Source organism: Onychostoma macrolepis, chromosome 01 (genome assembly GCF_012432095.1).
Source record: "Onychostoma macrolepis isolate SWU-2019 chromosome 01, ASM1243209v1, whole genome shotgun sequence".
Lineage (NCBI taxonomy): Eukaryota > Metazoa > Chordata > Actinopteri > Cypriniformes > Cyprinidae > Onychostoma > Onychostoma macrolepis.
In genome coordinates this window covers 40,792,625-40,809,158 of record NC_081155.1, presented here as the reverse complement: position 1 = coordinate 40,809,158, position 16,534 = coordinate 40,792,625, and the positions used below count along the sequence as shown (strand labels likewise).

Genomic DNA, 16,534 nt, shown 5'->3' with positions numbered 1-16,534 from the left:
AGACAATTATGTATGTACAGGTATGATATGTGCAAATTTGAAATGTAAATAAGTATGTGTGTTAAGTAAATAATGTGTAATAGTGTTGTGTGTTCCACATTTATTGTCAACTGTTCATGAGATGGATTGCCTGTGGGAAGAAACTGTTCATGTGCCTGGTCGTTCTGGTGCTTAGAGCTCTGTAGCGTCGACCAGATGGCAACAGTTCAAAGAGGGAGTGTGCTGGATGTGAGGGGTCCAGAGTGATTTTGCCAGCCCATTTGCTCACTCTGGATAAGTACAGTTCTTGGAAAGTGGAGAGGGTTGTACCAATGATTCGCTCAGCAGTCCGGACTACCCTCTGTAGTCTTCTGAGGTCAGATTTGGTAGCTGAGCTGAACCAGGCAGTTATTGAAGTGCAGAGGACAGATTCAATGATGGCAGAGTAGAATTGTTTCAGCAGCTCCTGTGGCAGGTTGAACTTCCTCAGCTGCCGAAGGAAGTACAATCTCTGCTGGGCCCTTATCACAATGGACTCAAAGTGATTGTCCCACTTCAGGTCCTGAGAAATTGTGGTGCCCCGGAATCTGAATGGCTCCACTGCAGTCACAGTGCTGTTCATGATGGTGAGTGGGGGGAGAGCAGGGGGGTTTCTCCTGAAGTCCACAATCATCTCCACAGTTTTGAGCGTGTTCAGCTCCAGGTTGTTAAGACTGCACCAGACAGCCAGCTGCTCAACCTCTTGTCTGTAAGCAGACTCGTCACCGTCCTGAATGAGGCCGATGACTGTGGTGTCATCTGCAAACTTCAGGAGCTTGACAGAGGGGTCTTTAGATGTGCAGTCGTTCGTGTAGAGGGAGAAGAGCAGTGGGGAGAGGATGCAACCCTGGTGGGCACCAGTGCTGATCGTACGGGTGCTGGATGAGAATTTACCAAGCTTTACTAGCTGCTGCCTGTCTGTCAGGAATCTGTTGATCCACTGACAGACAGAGGTGGGGACAGATAGCTGAGTTAATTTGGGCTGGAGGAGTGATGGGATGATGGTGTTAAATGCGGAGCTGAAGTTTACAAACAGGATCCTCACATAAGTTTCTTTGGGACGGGGATGATGGTGGAGCGTTTGAAGCATGAGGGGACTTCGCACAGCTCCAGTGATCTGTTGAAGATCTGTGTGAAGATGGGGGCCAGCTGGTCAGCGCAGGTTTTCAGACAGGCTGGTGTCACACCTGGTTCCTTCCTTCTCTTGTTCTTTCTGAAGACCTGGCGCACATCATCTTCACTGATCTGCAGTGCAGGAGGGGGGGAGAGGGGGGTTGCAGGAGGTGTGAATGGTGTTTTTTCAAACCTGCAGTAGAATTCATTCGGATCGTCTGCCAGTAGTTGATTCTCCACAGTGCTGGGGGATGGTGTCTTGTAACTGGTGATGTGTTTCAGACCTTTCCAAACTGAAGCAGGATCACTGGAAGAGAATTGGTTCCTTAGCTTTCCAGAATAATTCCTCTTTGCCACTCTGATCTCCTTTTCCAGGGTGTATTTGGCCTGTTTATACAACAATCTGTCCCCATTCCTGCGAGCATCTTCTTTGGCCTGACAGAGCTGTCTGAGTTTTGCAGTGAACCATGGTTTGTCATTGTTGTAGGTTAAATGAGACCTGGTAGGAATGCACATATCCTCACAGAAACTGATATATGATGTTACAGTCTCTGTGAGCTCGTCCAGATCGGTGGCAGCAGCTTCAACAACAGTCCAATCAGTGAGGTGGAAGCAGGCTTTTAAATCCCGCTCTACTTCATTAGTCCATCTTTTTACAGTCCTTAATACAGGTTTAGCTGATTTCAGTTTCTGCCTGTAGGTTGGTATGAGATGAACTAAACAGTGAGCCCCAAAGCTGCCCGTGGGACAGCGTGATATGCATTCTTTATTGCTGTGTAATATTAGTATATTACTATACTATACAGTATATTACTGTCTCTGGTGGGACATGTGATGTGCTGTCTGTATTTTGGCAGTTCACAGGAGAGATTTGCTTTATTAAAGTCCCTGAGAATGATTAAAACAGAGTCCGGGTGCTGTTGTTCTGTCTCTGTGATCTGATCAGCCAGTTTCTGTAAAGCTGAGCTCACGTGCGCTTGCGGAGGAATATAAACACTCATGAGAATGAATGAGCAAAACTCCCGCAGCGAATAGAACGGCTTACAGTTAAAGAAGAGAGCTTCTAGGTCTGAACAGCACATCTTCTTTAACACAGTTACATCTGTACACCACATTTCGTTGATGTAAAAGCATGTCCCGCCACCGCGCGATTTACCCTTGATTCTGTGTCGCGATCTGCTCTAAACAGCTGAAAGCCCGGCAGATGAAGCACGCTGTCCGGAATGGAGTCATTCAGCCAGGTTTCCGTGAAACACAGAGCAGCAGAGTTTGAAAAATCCTTATTTGTCCGGGAGAGCAGGAGTTTGTCCGTTTTGTTGGGTAGAGAGCAGAGATTCGCCAGATGGATGCTAGGCAACAGCATCCGAAATCCGCATTATCTGAGCTTCACGAGCTCACAGGCTCACTTCCCCCTTCTGCGCGTCCTGAAGCATTTGACCAGCGCTGCTGCTCCGCCGACTACAACGTTCAACAAAACGTCCGAATAATTGAAATCATTATTAGATATCGAAATCGAAATCTGTATTAGATCAAAAGGGTGCTTCTACTAAATACTGAGCAAAGGGTCTGAATACTTAGGACCATGTGATATTTCAGTTTTAAATCTGCAAAAATGTCAACAATTCTGTGTTTTTCTGTCAATATGGGGTGCTGTGTGTACATTAATGAGGGGAAAAAAATTACTTTAATTATTTTAGCAAATGGCTGCAATATAACAAAGAGTGAAAAATTTAAGGGGGTCTGAATACTTTCCGTACCCACTATACACATATATATATATAATTTGTCCTATAGTTTAAACTTATTTCCATAACCTTGTGTCAAGATACAGGACTTTCTTTTTCATTGGGAACAAATGACAAAACTGTTCCAAGTCTTTTGAAGTCAAACTGTAGTTTTATGTGAGGAGAAGCCCAACATTTTCACTTCACAAAATCTCACAAAAACATCCATCATAGTTCTCTTTGCAATATCTGATGTGTGAATGAATTGTTCTTTTGAGTCAAATATGCCAACAAATCATTGATCCAGTTCACAACACCTGTCTGAATGATTAATTTGTGAATCTAACAAATCCAACTCATGATCCATTCTCAGTTGTTAACATCTCATTCGAAGTGACGATTCAGAAAACTTGGAATAGAGAGCATGATTCATATGATCAGCTTTATGTATCTTTTTTGAAGCCTAAGTTGGAATTTCTCCTTTTGTCTTCCTTTAAAACTCATAGAACTTTGGAACAACATGAGATTGAGTAAATTGATAGCAATAATTTAATTTTTGTTGAACAGCTCCTTTAACTTTATGTTAATAGCAATGTGCTATTAACATATTCCCTCTTAAAAAGGGCACGAACACACTCGCTCAGTGACTCATCTGTCACACTCTTCTTCAGGTTGCTGGGTAAAGAATCCCACCCACTATTACAGCTGTCTGATCTGCATGTCACACACAGGGCTGAATACAGCTGTCAGAGAGACAAACAATTCATGCTGATATGCAGTCCGAATGACAACAGCGTTAGTATCACTATCATTTATTGGCTGCACCGGGCCTCTCGCTGTGAGGGGTAATGACTGAAAACGTAGTTTGACCAATAGCATGCAGGCATTGTGCATAATCGACCAATTGTGGCATGTGGGAATATGTGATCTACTGAGAAAGTCAAAGCAATGCAAATACATGTTCTTACAATGTATGATGACTGTAGAGAGTATCTCAATAAGAAAACAAAGCCAAAACATGGACATTTAAGTAAATCCCGGCTAGGACATGTCAGGGGAAAACAGGATGTATGGTCACCCTATCTTACTGTCATCTGTGATTCATATTTCAGTATGTTTAGCAATCTATAGTTACTTGCCCTGTGCTAAAAATAGCAGGGTGTGAAGAGTGTCGACGATTAACACTTGACTATTAATGAGTTCGCTGATGTGTAAGTTATGTGTCAAAGAGTTAAGTATAAACTGATGTACACAACATGTAGTGTGTAATGGATTCTGAACCACTGACATACTGATGATTATTTAGCTGTTAAACAGAATGACTGACAACACTGTGTCACTAATTTTGTTGCCAAATGTCATCATCTACTATTTTCAACCATCATTTTTGTAAATGAAATATAATGGGCATAGGAATCCCATAGACTTACATTAAAAGAGGGTCCAAAGTTATATCCGTGACTGGACAGAGACACAGAGAAATAGATATGTGGGCTCTTTTGACTTGGCCTATAGTAAAGAATGACTTAGCAACAGACTAGACCACTTGTTTCATAGCATGTTTTATGATCTTGTTGTATGCAAAACAAAGAATGATGTAATTGCTGGCCTTCATAGCAATTACATAACCTTTCTTCCGCCCCTATATCATAGATGGGTCGGTTGGCTTTTGCAAGCAGATACAGAGAAAAACAACAGTAGGGTTCTTGTGGCATGCTGTGTGTGAAGAAGAACAGTGTAACATGTCTGTGTTGTTGCATGTGCCATTATCGCTACTGTGCATCATCATATTGTGCGTCGGATCTTAGAGAAGGGTGTTTGCTTACATTTCGATACTATTTTTTATCCAGTGTATGTTCAACTCACATCTTGCACAGCATCATATGCATATACTGGAGGAACATATTTGCATTAATTCAAAAGACTGCATTATTGCAATTGCAATAATGAAAGCAAGGAATATTACACATCTAAACCCATATATTTGTGCCACACCATTTCTTTAAATGTGATTACTGTTCTTATTGCAAAACTCAGTGCAACAATTTCCTATTTAACTTCAGGTTTTGCAATAGCCTGAATCCACTATCAAATATTAGATTATCAGAGATCAGAATCCAAAAACAATAGATAAAATTAGATATATTGCGAGATAAAATATATATTGGTAAAATACAACATTACACAAAAGAGCCAGAGCCGAAGGAAGTAACTCAGTCAGCATGCTGACACAAAATCTGCTCGTGTCCAGATGGTTTCGTCCTCAGAAACCAGACCGCTTGGTTAAAGTGGAGTGACTTTAATGTACATTACTGCAGGCAAATGTGCCAGCTATGATGTAACCTTGACCCTTGAATGGAACTGCTACAGGTCTGGCTCTGGAAAATGAGCTCATATGTGAACAACAGGAATTAAACTCATTACATATGTACATTTAATATTCTAAATAAGGTTTTAACCTCTGTAGATCGTTAACTTTCACCTCTGATACTAAATAATTCACACTTTTGGATCATGCATTATCTACTCAATAAAGGAATATGCTAATAAATGCATTAAGGTTTTAGAGATTCAAGACACGGCTTGCATTCCTGAATATGGAATGTGGTAGAGTTCAATTTGTCCTACAGGATAATTTAAAAGAACAGTTCACCCTATCACCTTCTCACCAATGGACCAAAAAAAGAGTCCAAAAAAAGTCCATTAAGTCCATTAATTAACATCTAGTGAACCAAAAATATATTTGTTTGTTATTAAGAAACCAATCCATGTTTGAGATACTGTTAACTCCAAACTGTTTCTTCCTGCTAAATAAGTCGTCTATCCATAATTGTAACATGTCTGCCTGTCCTAGTCCCCGTTTTCCTTATTTGGTTAGGTTCCGTTTCTTGTTAATTAATTACCTCTCATTATCCCCACCTGTTTTGTATTACGTTGTTTGCTCTTTTGTTCCTGTTTCTTTATAAGCCTTCAGTTCTCCATTTGTTTTTGTCGGTTCTACTAAGTTAATAAAGGGAAAAGTGCGTTGAAGCCGTTTCGTTCTCCTGCCTTTCATTTATATTCATTTTGTGATTGCCACAACCACAACCCGTAACAGAAGAACGGACCTCTACAGAGAATGGAGTTCATGGAAGCTGTCGCCGCCCTAGCCCTCCTGGATCTCCCCTTTTATAAGTTCACATGGGAATACTGTGAACTCGCCGCGGCAGCGACGTTGCCGGACTCCGCCATCATTGAGATGTTCCGGCTCGGGGCCACTTTCCACCGTCCCGTGGACCTCCCACACACCACGGGATTGTGTTGGAGAGAGGCCATTCTTCGGTGTCTGGGAAGCGTCCGGGCCCGAGCCGGAAACAACTCGTCTGCCGCGGCCACCCCTTGTCAGCCATCATCCCCGAATCCTCCTCGCCAGCCGCCATCCGCGGCCCACGAATTCCCAGAGCACCCCCAAGAGTCCGCGCTAAGATTGAAAGCCCCTAATTTCACCTTTAAAATTTTTTGGGGGGGCTATTCCCCGGTGAATTCTGCTCCATCTTGGGCGCCCAACTCCCGGATCCGCCATGGTCGCCCAAGCCCCCTGCTCCACCATGGCTCCTCAAGCTCCCTGCTCCGCCATGGCCTTCCGAGCCTCCTGACCCGCCATGGCCGCCGGAGTCCCCTGACCCGCCATGGCCTCTAAGAATCTCCTGTTCCGCCCTGGATGCCTCCTCTGTATACCTGTCCTGCACCGGCGTCCAGGGCGCCCACCCCCCCTCCCAGGTTGTAATGTTACGGCGCAGGACGCGCCTACCGGGGGGAGGTAATGTAACGTGTCTGCCTGTCCTAGTCCCCGTTTTCCTTATTTAGTTAGGTTCCGTTTCTTGTTAATTAATTACCTCTCATTATCCCCACCTGTTTTGTATTACGTTGTTTGCTCTTTTGTTCCTGTTCCTTTATAAGCCTTCAGTTCTCCATTTGTTTTTGTCGGTTCTACTAAGTTAATAAAGGGAAAAGTGCGTTGAAGCCGTTTCGTTCTCCTGCCTTTCATTTATATTCATTTTGTGATTGCCACAACCACAACCCGTAACAATAATATTGCTTTAAAACAATCAGTAGAGAAATATGCACAGATCAAGAACTGTATATATATATATATGCAAATAATATATGTTTGTCTTAATTGTGTTCATGTCTCTGATGATTTATTATTAGATTATTGTATAATGATATTTAATGAATGCCGTCATTTTGACCTAGAAGCAGGTGTGTAATTGATTAGAGCAGAAGCATGTGTTGTGCCCATAAATTGTTAACAAACTATTTAAAAAATCAGTCCACAATATTTTTGTCAAAATGTTTTTTTCATTATCAAATGTCAGTTTGACACTAGCCAACACGTTCAGGGCTTGCCAGTGCATATCTGAACTTTATTTGACACTATGAAAAGTATCTGCAAGTCTCCTGATTACACTTGACCACATTATCAAAATTCATATCTCATCCCTCCTGCTTTGAGAGCCACTATTGTCAGCTTAATACAATTATATTGTACTCAGATTTTTAGTTCCAACAATTTATTTGCAACATTTTGTGTTCCGCTACTCTATTCGGTAGTTTAACAAATTTGATCATAGATTTGGTTGATTAGAATTGTGATTAGATATACAGTATTTAGTACAATATAATTATATTTAAATGATAGTTTACACAAAAATTACAATTCTGCAATTAATTACTCATTCTCATGTCAATCCATGTCATTCATGCACTGTAAAAAATTTCAAGCTGTTTCAACTAATTATTATTTAGTAACAAGTTCCACAAAAATGTTACATTCAGTCAATTTCTGACTTCAAAGTGTTATCTGAATTGTTATTTTTTAGTTAGCTCAGCTTTTAGTGAACTAGTTTTATATGTGACCTCAACTAAGATTTATTATTTGGGCATCATAAGAAATTGCTGGGGAACTACATAAACATATATTTTTTATAGTTATAATATATTATAATATATTTTTTATAGTTATAAAAATATATATTAAAAACGAACTGGTGTTTATCCATCACTAAAAACACACACTTTACAACACATAATAGCCTTTATTTAATAAAATTTTTCATACAGGCCTAAGGGTCAGTAAATTAACAGCAAATTTCCATTTTTGGGTGCACTATCCCTTTAAAGCTCCAGCTGACAAACATTACATCTGTAATACAGCTGCAAAATTCAGTTTAAACTTTGTTTAATGAACTAAGAAAAAACTAAACAAGCTAAACAAAATGTTAGCAAACAAACATTTACAAATACTATTACTCTTCACAATTATATCTTTAAAATGAGGTAGAAGTAAAAAGATAAATACATAATAAAATGAACCAGGTGTTACAATATATTCAGTCAAATCAAGTCACCTTTATTTACATAGCACTTTATACAATACTGATTGTGTCAAAGCAGCTTTGCAGAGTCAAACAGGAAAATAGTTTGTCATTTTTCCAGTTAAAGTCAGTTCATTGCTGATTCAGTGTTGACATCATCCAGTTTAGTTCTCTTCCAATAATGTCTGTGCAAAAGCTGGATAGCTGGATAAATAAAATTTCCGTTGATGTATGGTTGGTTAGGTTAGGACAATATTTGCCCGAAATCTAGAGGGTAAAATCTAGAATCTGAGGGTGCAAAAAAAAAAAAAAAAATGTTGAGAAAATCACCTTTAAAGTTGTCCAAATGAAGTTCTTAGCAATGCATATTACTAATCAAAAATGAAGTTTTGATATATTTACAGTAAGAAATTTACAAAATATCTTCATGGAACATGATCTTTCCTTAATATTCGAATGATTTTTGGTATAAAATAAAATCGATAATTTTGACCCATACAATGTATTTTTGGTTATTGCTACAAATATACCCCAGAGACTTAAGACTGGTTTTATGGTCCAGGGTCACAAATGGTGGTTAGGAATGGTCTATTAATGGTACACCCCCGTAAACTCACATAAATGGTTTGACCCAAGTCTTCAGCAGCCAATGACACTGACCGCGTTGTTAGTCAAGTTTAATGTCGTCTTTTTACTTCACGGGACAATTGCGAAGTCATTCAGGCATGTGCACGTGCGGAATGATCTCGGTGTTGGCTGGATTTGTTTTATTAGTTTAGTCAACATTTAGCATTCTGAATGTTCACTGGATTTGAAAATAACCATTCATTTAAAGTGTAAAGAGAGTTCTGAGAATTGTTTCTAAACACATTACAAAAGTTAGAAATGTATTGCTGAAACACATTACAAAGACTCTGAACTACGTAGTACTGAATTGTGGAGTTAAACTGTTAAACAGTTTTTCACCAATTCTGTGTTCAGGATTTTTTGGGCGGGGCTAAAACGGTGGTTCAATGACGCAATGGAGCCACCGAGGGTGGCCCTGCCACTAACACTATAATAACTATGTTGAGAGATCAAGTTCTTAGTTTGTCTTTTTGAATGTCTGTGATGTTAGATATACAGATTCTAGGCAGGGACGGTTCTAGGGTGAATGGATACCTGGGTCTTAGCCCAGAGACATCAATATCTGGCAGAATACATACAATTTAAAAACATGGAGCGTTCACAATTCGCATCTAAAAACGCATGGAAACGCGAGCTGTACCGCTTTCTCTTCTTTCAAAGCGCACTGGAGCTTGCGCTCTTGTGGTGCTTGCCATTGCTAAGCAACCATGAGCCGCATACAACTTGAAGACGAGAAGGTTTCAACGCACTGCAGCGCTGACGCGCGTCTACAATTAAATAACGAACTTGCACGCTCAAACATGTATGGCTGTATAAATCCAATTAAGCTACTAGAGGTAGCATCACTAGCATCCATTCAGGATGTAGCGGTATTTTGAGACAGTTGTGAGAGAAGGCTGCTTTCCCGCGAGTGGGCGTGGTTTCAGCGCCGACAGCAGACACGCCCCCAGCGTTTGAGAGCAGAGAGTCCTGCTTATTTTTCAAAGATTTTGATAACTTATTTTAGTTACTTGGCGGTTTTTTTATCATTCAAATTTGTCTGGGTGGTTAATAACACATTTTTCTGTTGTGTGACAAACTCAGAACACATATTTTAATATCACTTTACACGGACTTTAATGTTTTTTGTAATATATTTGTGCTTACTTGACATGTCTTCTCAACTAAGCCCAAGCAATACAATTAGTTCAAACAAACAATTTGTTAATTGGATTTTTTTTTTACAGTCAGTCTTTCTTCTGCTAAATGCAAAAGTGTTTTTGTCTGTACAATGACAATTTTTGTTTTATTCCTCAACTGTTTTTTTTTATTTTTCTTTCTTCTCTTTGGGCCCCACTGAGTTTCATGCAAAAATAAATAAATAAATAAATAAATAAACACAAACAAACAAGCAAAAAAAAAAAAAACTTCTGAAAAGAAAGTAGAAAGCAGAGCATTGCATCATTGTTGATTTTTGCCCATTATCCCGATTTTGTCTTGTGATCATGTCTATTTATGTTTGGACATCAAAACCCTACAATTTCAAAAACATGTCATGTGTTTTCTTGCATTTTTGGATTTTTATAATGATCATAACATACACCATTTTGTTGTACATGTAAACACAAATAAAAGCCCATTGAAACCAATCATTGGCAACATCTAAAAGATCTAGTTTTAAGACATTATTTATTATGACTATCCAACTATTAATAGTCTAATAGTTTAATATAGCTAAATCATCCTGACTACATTAGGCTAGACCAATGAGTGAAAGTTATTATTTAATGTGTAAAGCAGACTGTATTACTTTTGATTAAATACATTTTTATTTATTTATTTTGTATTTATTTATTTTTCAGTCAGATCAGTAGAAATCACATCTTCCATTTCACATTCCAGAGTACTTGTCCTTTGGATGTTATTTTAATTAGTATTAACCAACTTGTAATGTTGTTTTGCTGTGTGTAAGAAATGTAATACATCAGTATATTATTTACATAGAACATTATGAAAATGACTTGTTTGGTAATATCCTGATTCAAGCAAATTTTCAAATGATAATCATATGCAAATAGTAGAAATAGAATAGCCATAATAAAACACTGAGTGACTAGTATCTAGACTTTATGAATGTTAAGCATTTTTGAAAAACATTTGAATGAACCATATTTTTGCACTAGAATGTATCTAATGAATGTTTATATGAGATATGTTAAACTTGTACTTGAAGCATTGTTCTAAAAACTCATGGCTGCAATTGTATCTACAATTCCCAGATATGAGAGCCGGGGACGTGTCTTCTTTCTGCGCTTCACACGCTGATTCATGTTATTGCACTTGACAGAGTTCATTTCCAAGAGGAAACCATCAAACTGCCTGCTCATCGCTGGGGATATTACGGTCAATTTTGATATGAACAGCCTAACTGCAATGGGAACACATTACATTCGGAAGCCTGGAATGCAGATGCATGATTATATCTATTGCAAACATCAATTTCCATCACATTACTCAACCGAATGTTCCCTGTCATGTGCACAGCACTGCCATACCTCCCTACGCTTCTTTGTAGATTTGTTGCTTCATATACTTCATCCCAGAAGCAAAATGCCGTCGGTAGATCCCAAGTTTGATGGACTGGGAACATAATTCCACTCCCAACATGGTTTCTATGCTTCAGTGACCTCCTACAATAGCCGTCCACCTGAGATATGACTTTTACTACATTACATTCGGCAACTGTGACTCTTAATAAGAATATGGATTACTGCATGAATCTGATTTATAGTCACCTGATTATGTATTGGCCGACCGCATCATGTAATGTCCACTTCCTGTCACATTTCTGCTATTTACACCCTTCTTTTTGCAGTTTAAGCAAATTATTATTGATTCAGAATGTGAGAACTGAGGCTTACCTCATTAAAAAGGGAACAAACACCATTCGGGTTTTCAGCATGGTCCTTTTTTAATTTATCTCAGCAGTAGATCTTGTGATCTGAATTTTAGCCTGTTTTAAGACTCAAAACATTACATAGATCTCCTTTATGTGAAATCTTAAGAGTTATACTACATGGTGTTCTCACCAGGAAGAGAAAACTATGTCCGAGATCATTGCAGATGTCCTTATAGCCAAATGGTGTTGGTGTCACTTGCTGATATTGGTTTAATCAATGGCATATATTAAGGTTTGTGATAGAGAATAATGACTCAGGGCAGACTGGAGTTTTTAGCATGAGGAGAGGGTGGCTCACTTTGACCCCGTCAGCTAATGATGGATGAGGGACTGCTGTGATTTCATTGGCCGAGCTCTGAGCCGTTAAGCGATCGCCAACCTTCCCAGAAAAGAAAAAAGAAAAAGGCCCGTTCTCTCATACTTCTTGAATTGAGGGAGAATTTGAACATGATTGTGTTGGAATCTTAATAATGTTCTTAACTCAAGTGTGCTGAATCTTATTAATTGGTTCAATTATTTGAACACTCACTGTAGCATTTAGTTTAATATTTACATTAACATATTACATTAATACTTTAATACATTAATCATAGATTCTGCATTTACATTTTACGAGAAAGAGGTCTGAATTGTGAGATATACTGTAGACTGATATAAACTGCTATATAGATATTTAGAATTGCAGAGGAAGTAAAAGCTCAAAATTCTGTGAAAAAAGTCAGAATTGTGACACGTTAATTCCTAATTGCAAGATATAAACAAGACTCGCAATTCTCTGAAAAATCGTTTGGATTGTAAGATAGTGTATAAACTCACAATTGCAAGAAAAAAAAAGTTAGAATAGTGAGATAAAGGTGTTTTTTTTTTTTTTTTTTTATTATTCCATTGCAGAACTGGTCATTCTTCCTAGTGTTAGACAAAAATCATTTTTCTGTATGTTTTATTACATTTTATTACAAAAAATATATTGTGTACATTAAGTGTTCAATTAAATTCCGACTTTGTTAAAATTAAACTTATCTGTTATAATTAAATAATTCTTCATATTGTGAATTTACCCCATTCAAGACAGCAATATCCTTTTGCCATAATGTTTCTGTAATTAATAATGAAAAAAAGTTCTTAAAAGTATTTATTTATTTATTGGTTTACAGAATATAGGCCTATAAACGGTTCAAATTTACAATAAAACATGCTAAGAACCTGGATGAATACATGACAGTTGTCTAAACTTTTGGGAGACCGGAAAAGTACGGATATCTCAAACAAATGTAGCGAACAGATTTGTTGCACATCAGCGCCCCAGGAGCTTGGGTTTACCGAGTCAAAAATGATGAGTGTGTGAAATAGCGGGATGGGTGTTAATGTGGTGATCTGTCACTCCATTGATCCTGCCTGGATCCCATATCCTGAAGTTCTGATGTGGGCTTTTCAAGTCTCTAAAGCTAAGGGCTCAGTTTCTGTCGACAAACGCCATTGAAGTATGGAAAGGAATCCCTTAGCGTCAGAAACGATCATGGATTATTGGGTCAGTGTGGGCAGGGTGCAAAAGGACACGTTCTCATTTTTCGTTCTTCGATTCTGAGCACATCAGTCACCCTTATATTGAACGTTTCATTTGAAACACTTTTGCCTCTAAACCATAGTAAAGCAAAAGCTCAGAGCACTGACAGTTGAAGGCCAAGATTGTTGAGGCGAATTCTGAAATCCTCCATAACGTAATCATTCTCGCCAGTTGCCAAATATGTGAAAAATTTAGTAAATAAAGCACACTAGTTATCACACCAGTTTGCTTTTGTCATTTTTATTGTTTTTCAACATTTTCAATATTTCTATTTAGCTTTCGTTCATTTTACTTCTGTTTTTGTAATTTTAGTACTTTTTAGTTATTCCAGAGGGTTAAAGACAAGCAAACCATCGACTCACACTTCTAACTTTGGAAGCCCATTTCATCTCAGAGAAAAATATAAAATAAATAAAAAGTAATTGTGATGTTATTTCTCATGATGCAACTACATATCTCACACTCACAACTTTATATCTCAAAATCATAATTTCTTGTAAATTTGACTTTCTGTCTCTCAACTGAAACTTTATATCTCCCAGTAGTGCATATTTATAGTGAATTGTTTCATAATTGAAATTTTATATATTATTGTAACTGTATATTAAAAAAAGAGTAATGTTTATTTCAAATGTTCTCATATTTACTTTTTTTTTTTTTTTTTTTACCCTGAGGCAAAAACAGGCTATATCTAACAGATTTTAAGTGGAAATTTACCATCATAAATTTTTCTAGGATGCCTTTTTTTTAAGCAGACTAAAGAGGTTGGGTGTCAGTACTTCATCCGCACCTTTAATCTTAATACATGCCATTTGTGTTCTGTGTATTAAGCCCTGGTGAAAAGTAAAAGTGGGACACACTTTGCAAATTAAAGGTACTTTGTAGCCTCAATCTTCACATTTAAGCAATGTAGCTGAGAGACAAAAAAAGACAAGTAGAAGGAAAGGGTGGAAAAAAAGATTGACGTCTTACATTTGCCTCTCTAGTGCACTTTCCCAGAAACAAATTAACCTCAGCACAGAGGAGACCTCTATTTGAGAGAAACATGGTACCGGACAGTACATTGTTCTCCCTACCAGCTGCTTTTCTCACCCATAGATATGTGGCATATTCAATAAGGAAATCTATTCTCCATTTGTCCAGCAGAGGTCTAAATCTTCGCTCTGTATACACCATGGCACCACCATGTCCTCCGGGACTACCTAACTGTGACAGTGAATGAATTTAGCGGGGAAGGGTGTAATTTGTCCACAGCAATAATATGGAGTGGTCCGCTCTGCAGGCGGCGGGCCGTAATATAGCTTGCTGTAATGTAGAGAAACAGTCACCCTCCGGGGTTCAATAACTGCTTATTACTCCTGCCTCCACTTCAGAAGCATCACCATCACCATCAGCCCAGTGGCCTCCCACATTATAACTCCGGCACAAATGCCTCTACTGCGCTATCGACTGGAGTTTCTGTTATTCGCTAAGCCTGTTGAGCAAATACCCTGTTTGTGGTCATGGTTCCACAGGTCCGTGATCTAATAGATGATGTTAGGGAATTGTCCTCGCCAGCTCTCATTTGTCTTCATATAGAGGCAAGAGCCGAGCTGGTCAGCTTTCAGCAACAGGTTAAAATGACATCTTGATGAAACCAGCTTCAGAACTTCTTTATGTGTGTGTATATACATGTATATATATCAGTGGTGTGCAGTTGTGTTCTGAAATGAGGAGGCAAAGTCCTCACAGTTTTTTTTTTTTTTTTTAATCAAATGTAAATTCATGTCCCAGTCACAGTTTCTTAGTTAAATAAACATTACTTACACTATCAGAAAAAGAGAGAAAAAGAAAACAAAAGCAATTCAATTCTATTTTTGATTTTTTACATTAACAATGTAATCAACATTCTATTTATTAAAGTCAAGAATGAAGTAACAATTTAAACAATAGATTTTATTTGTGAACTTAAGTTCAGCTATTCTTTTTAATAGTTAACTTTTAATATTTTTTTTTTTCGGATCATCAGTCAGTATATATTAAATTACCAGTAACCAGCAGTAAGCACGTGACTTTCCCATTCATTCTCAATTACCCCCCGCCCCCACTAAACACACCTCATACTTTAGGGGTCTGTTAAAACTCAATGGGCTCAGGGGAGGCAAGACAGATGCCGACTCCCCATCTAACTTTACCCATTGGTGTCGCCATTGGACAGTGTTTCTTTAAAAAATTTGTGATTTATACCGCTTTTAATGTTATATTTTGTAATGTCTGTATATAATCTTGTTGATTTATTTCCACTCAATGAACTGCTGCCTGATCACAGTCTGATCAATCTCTCTGTCTCTTTTTCTCCTCTATAGTGTGTCCTGGCACTGATAACAAGCTCAGCACGCTGTCTGATTTGGACCAGCAATACAAAACTCTTCGCAAGTTCTACGAGAACTGTGAGGTGGTCATGGGTAATCTGGAGATCACCAGTATTGAAAGAAACCACAATCTGTCTTTCCTCAAGGTGAGTACACGATAGATAGATAGATAGATAGATAGATAGATAGATAGATAGATAGATAGATAGATAGATAGATAGATAGATTGTTTGCTTGATTCTACTTTTGGACAGATGTTAGGAATTCAGCTTTGCACCTTTCCTTAAAATGACACAAATGAGCAAACTATTATTATGCGTAACTAACAGAATACTATATAAATATATAAATAGCAGAAAACGATTTACTCCCAATATGAACACTGCAGTGACATGACATTAGAGAGCAAATCATTGTGTATTTCTGGATTTCAAAGGCTGTTGGAGCTTTTAGCAGTCTTTTGTACGGAGGCTGCAATTACTGGTAACACTGATGGTTAAATAGCTCTTTTACATTTGCATTAATGGATGTTACTCTGTTTCCAAACCTGGTATAACTGCAGAAATAGAGCAAAAAGGCTGTATGAGGCTGCCTTGTTTTCATACTAAAACCAGGTGTATTACTTATTCGCAGAGAAATCACATGGGTTCTGAGTCTTAATAAATTAATGGTTTTTCATTAGAACTCGCCTCATGGTGGTTCTAATGTATCAGGATGAAAATGTGGGAACAGGTCACATGGTATAGCACAAATGAAAACAATGTGTGTAGTTTGAGGGAAGTCCCATGGTGAGCATCCATGAGTGTCTTCCCTGATGAGGTACTGGAGGTGAAACAATTATT

The 16,534-nt window shown here is 38.2% G+C and overlaps 1 protein-coding gene across 4 annotated transcripts in view; it reads left to right on the top strand.

Moving 5' to 3' along the window:
- The window catches only part of erbb4a (erb-b2 receptor tyrosine kinase 4a), a 201,640-nt gene that overhangs the window by 91,610 nt on the left and 93,496 nt on the right, over nt 1-16,534 (top strand). For all 4 annotated transcript variants that reach the window (XR_009271269.1, XR_009271268.1, XM_058775155.1 and 1 more), the window contains one exon: nt 15,687-15,838. Coding sequence is in view for 2 of the 4 variants with exons in the window: in XM_058775155.1 (XP_058631138.1) it covers nt 15,687-15,838 (152 nt within the window). In the remaining 2 variants the exon portion in view is untranslated. The remainder of the gene's footprint in view (nt 1-15,686; nt 15,839-16,534) is intronic.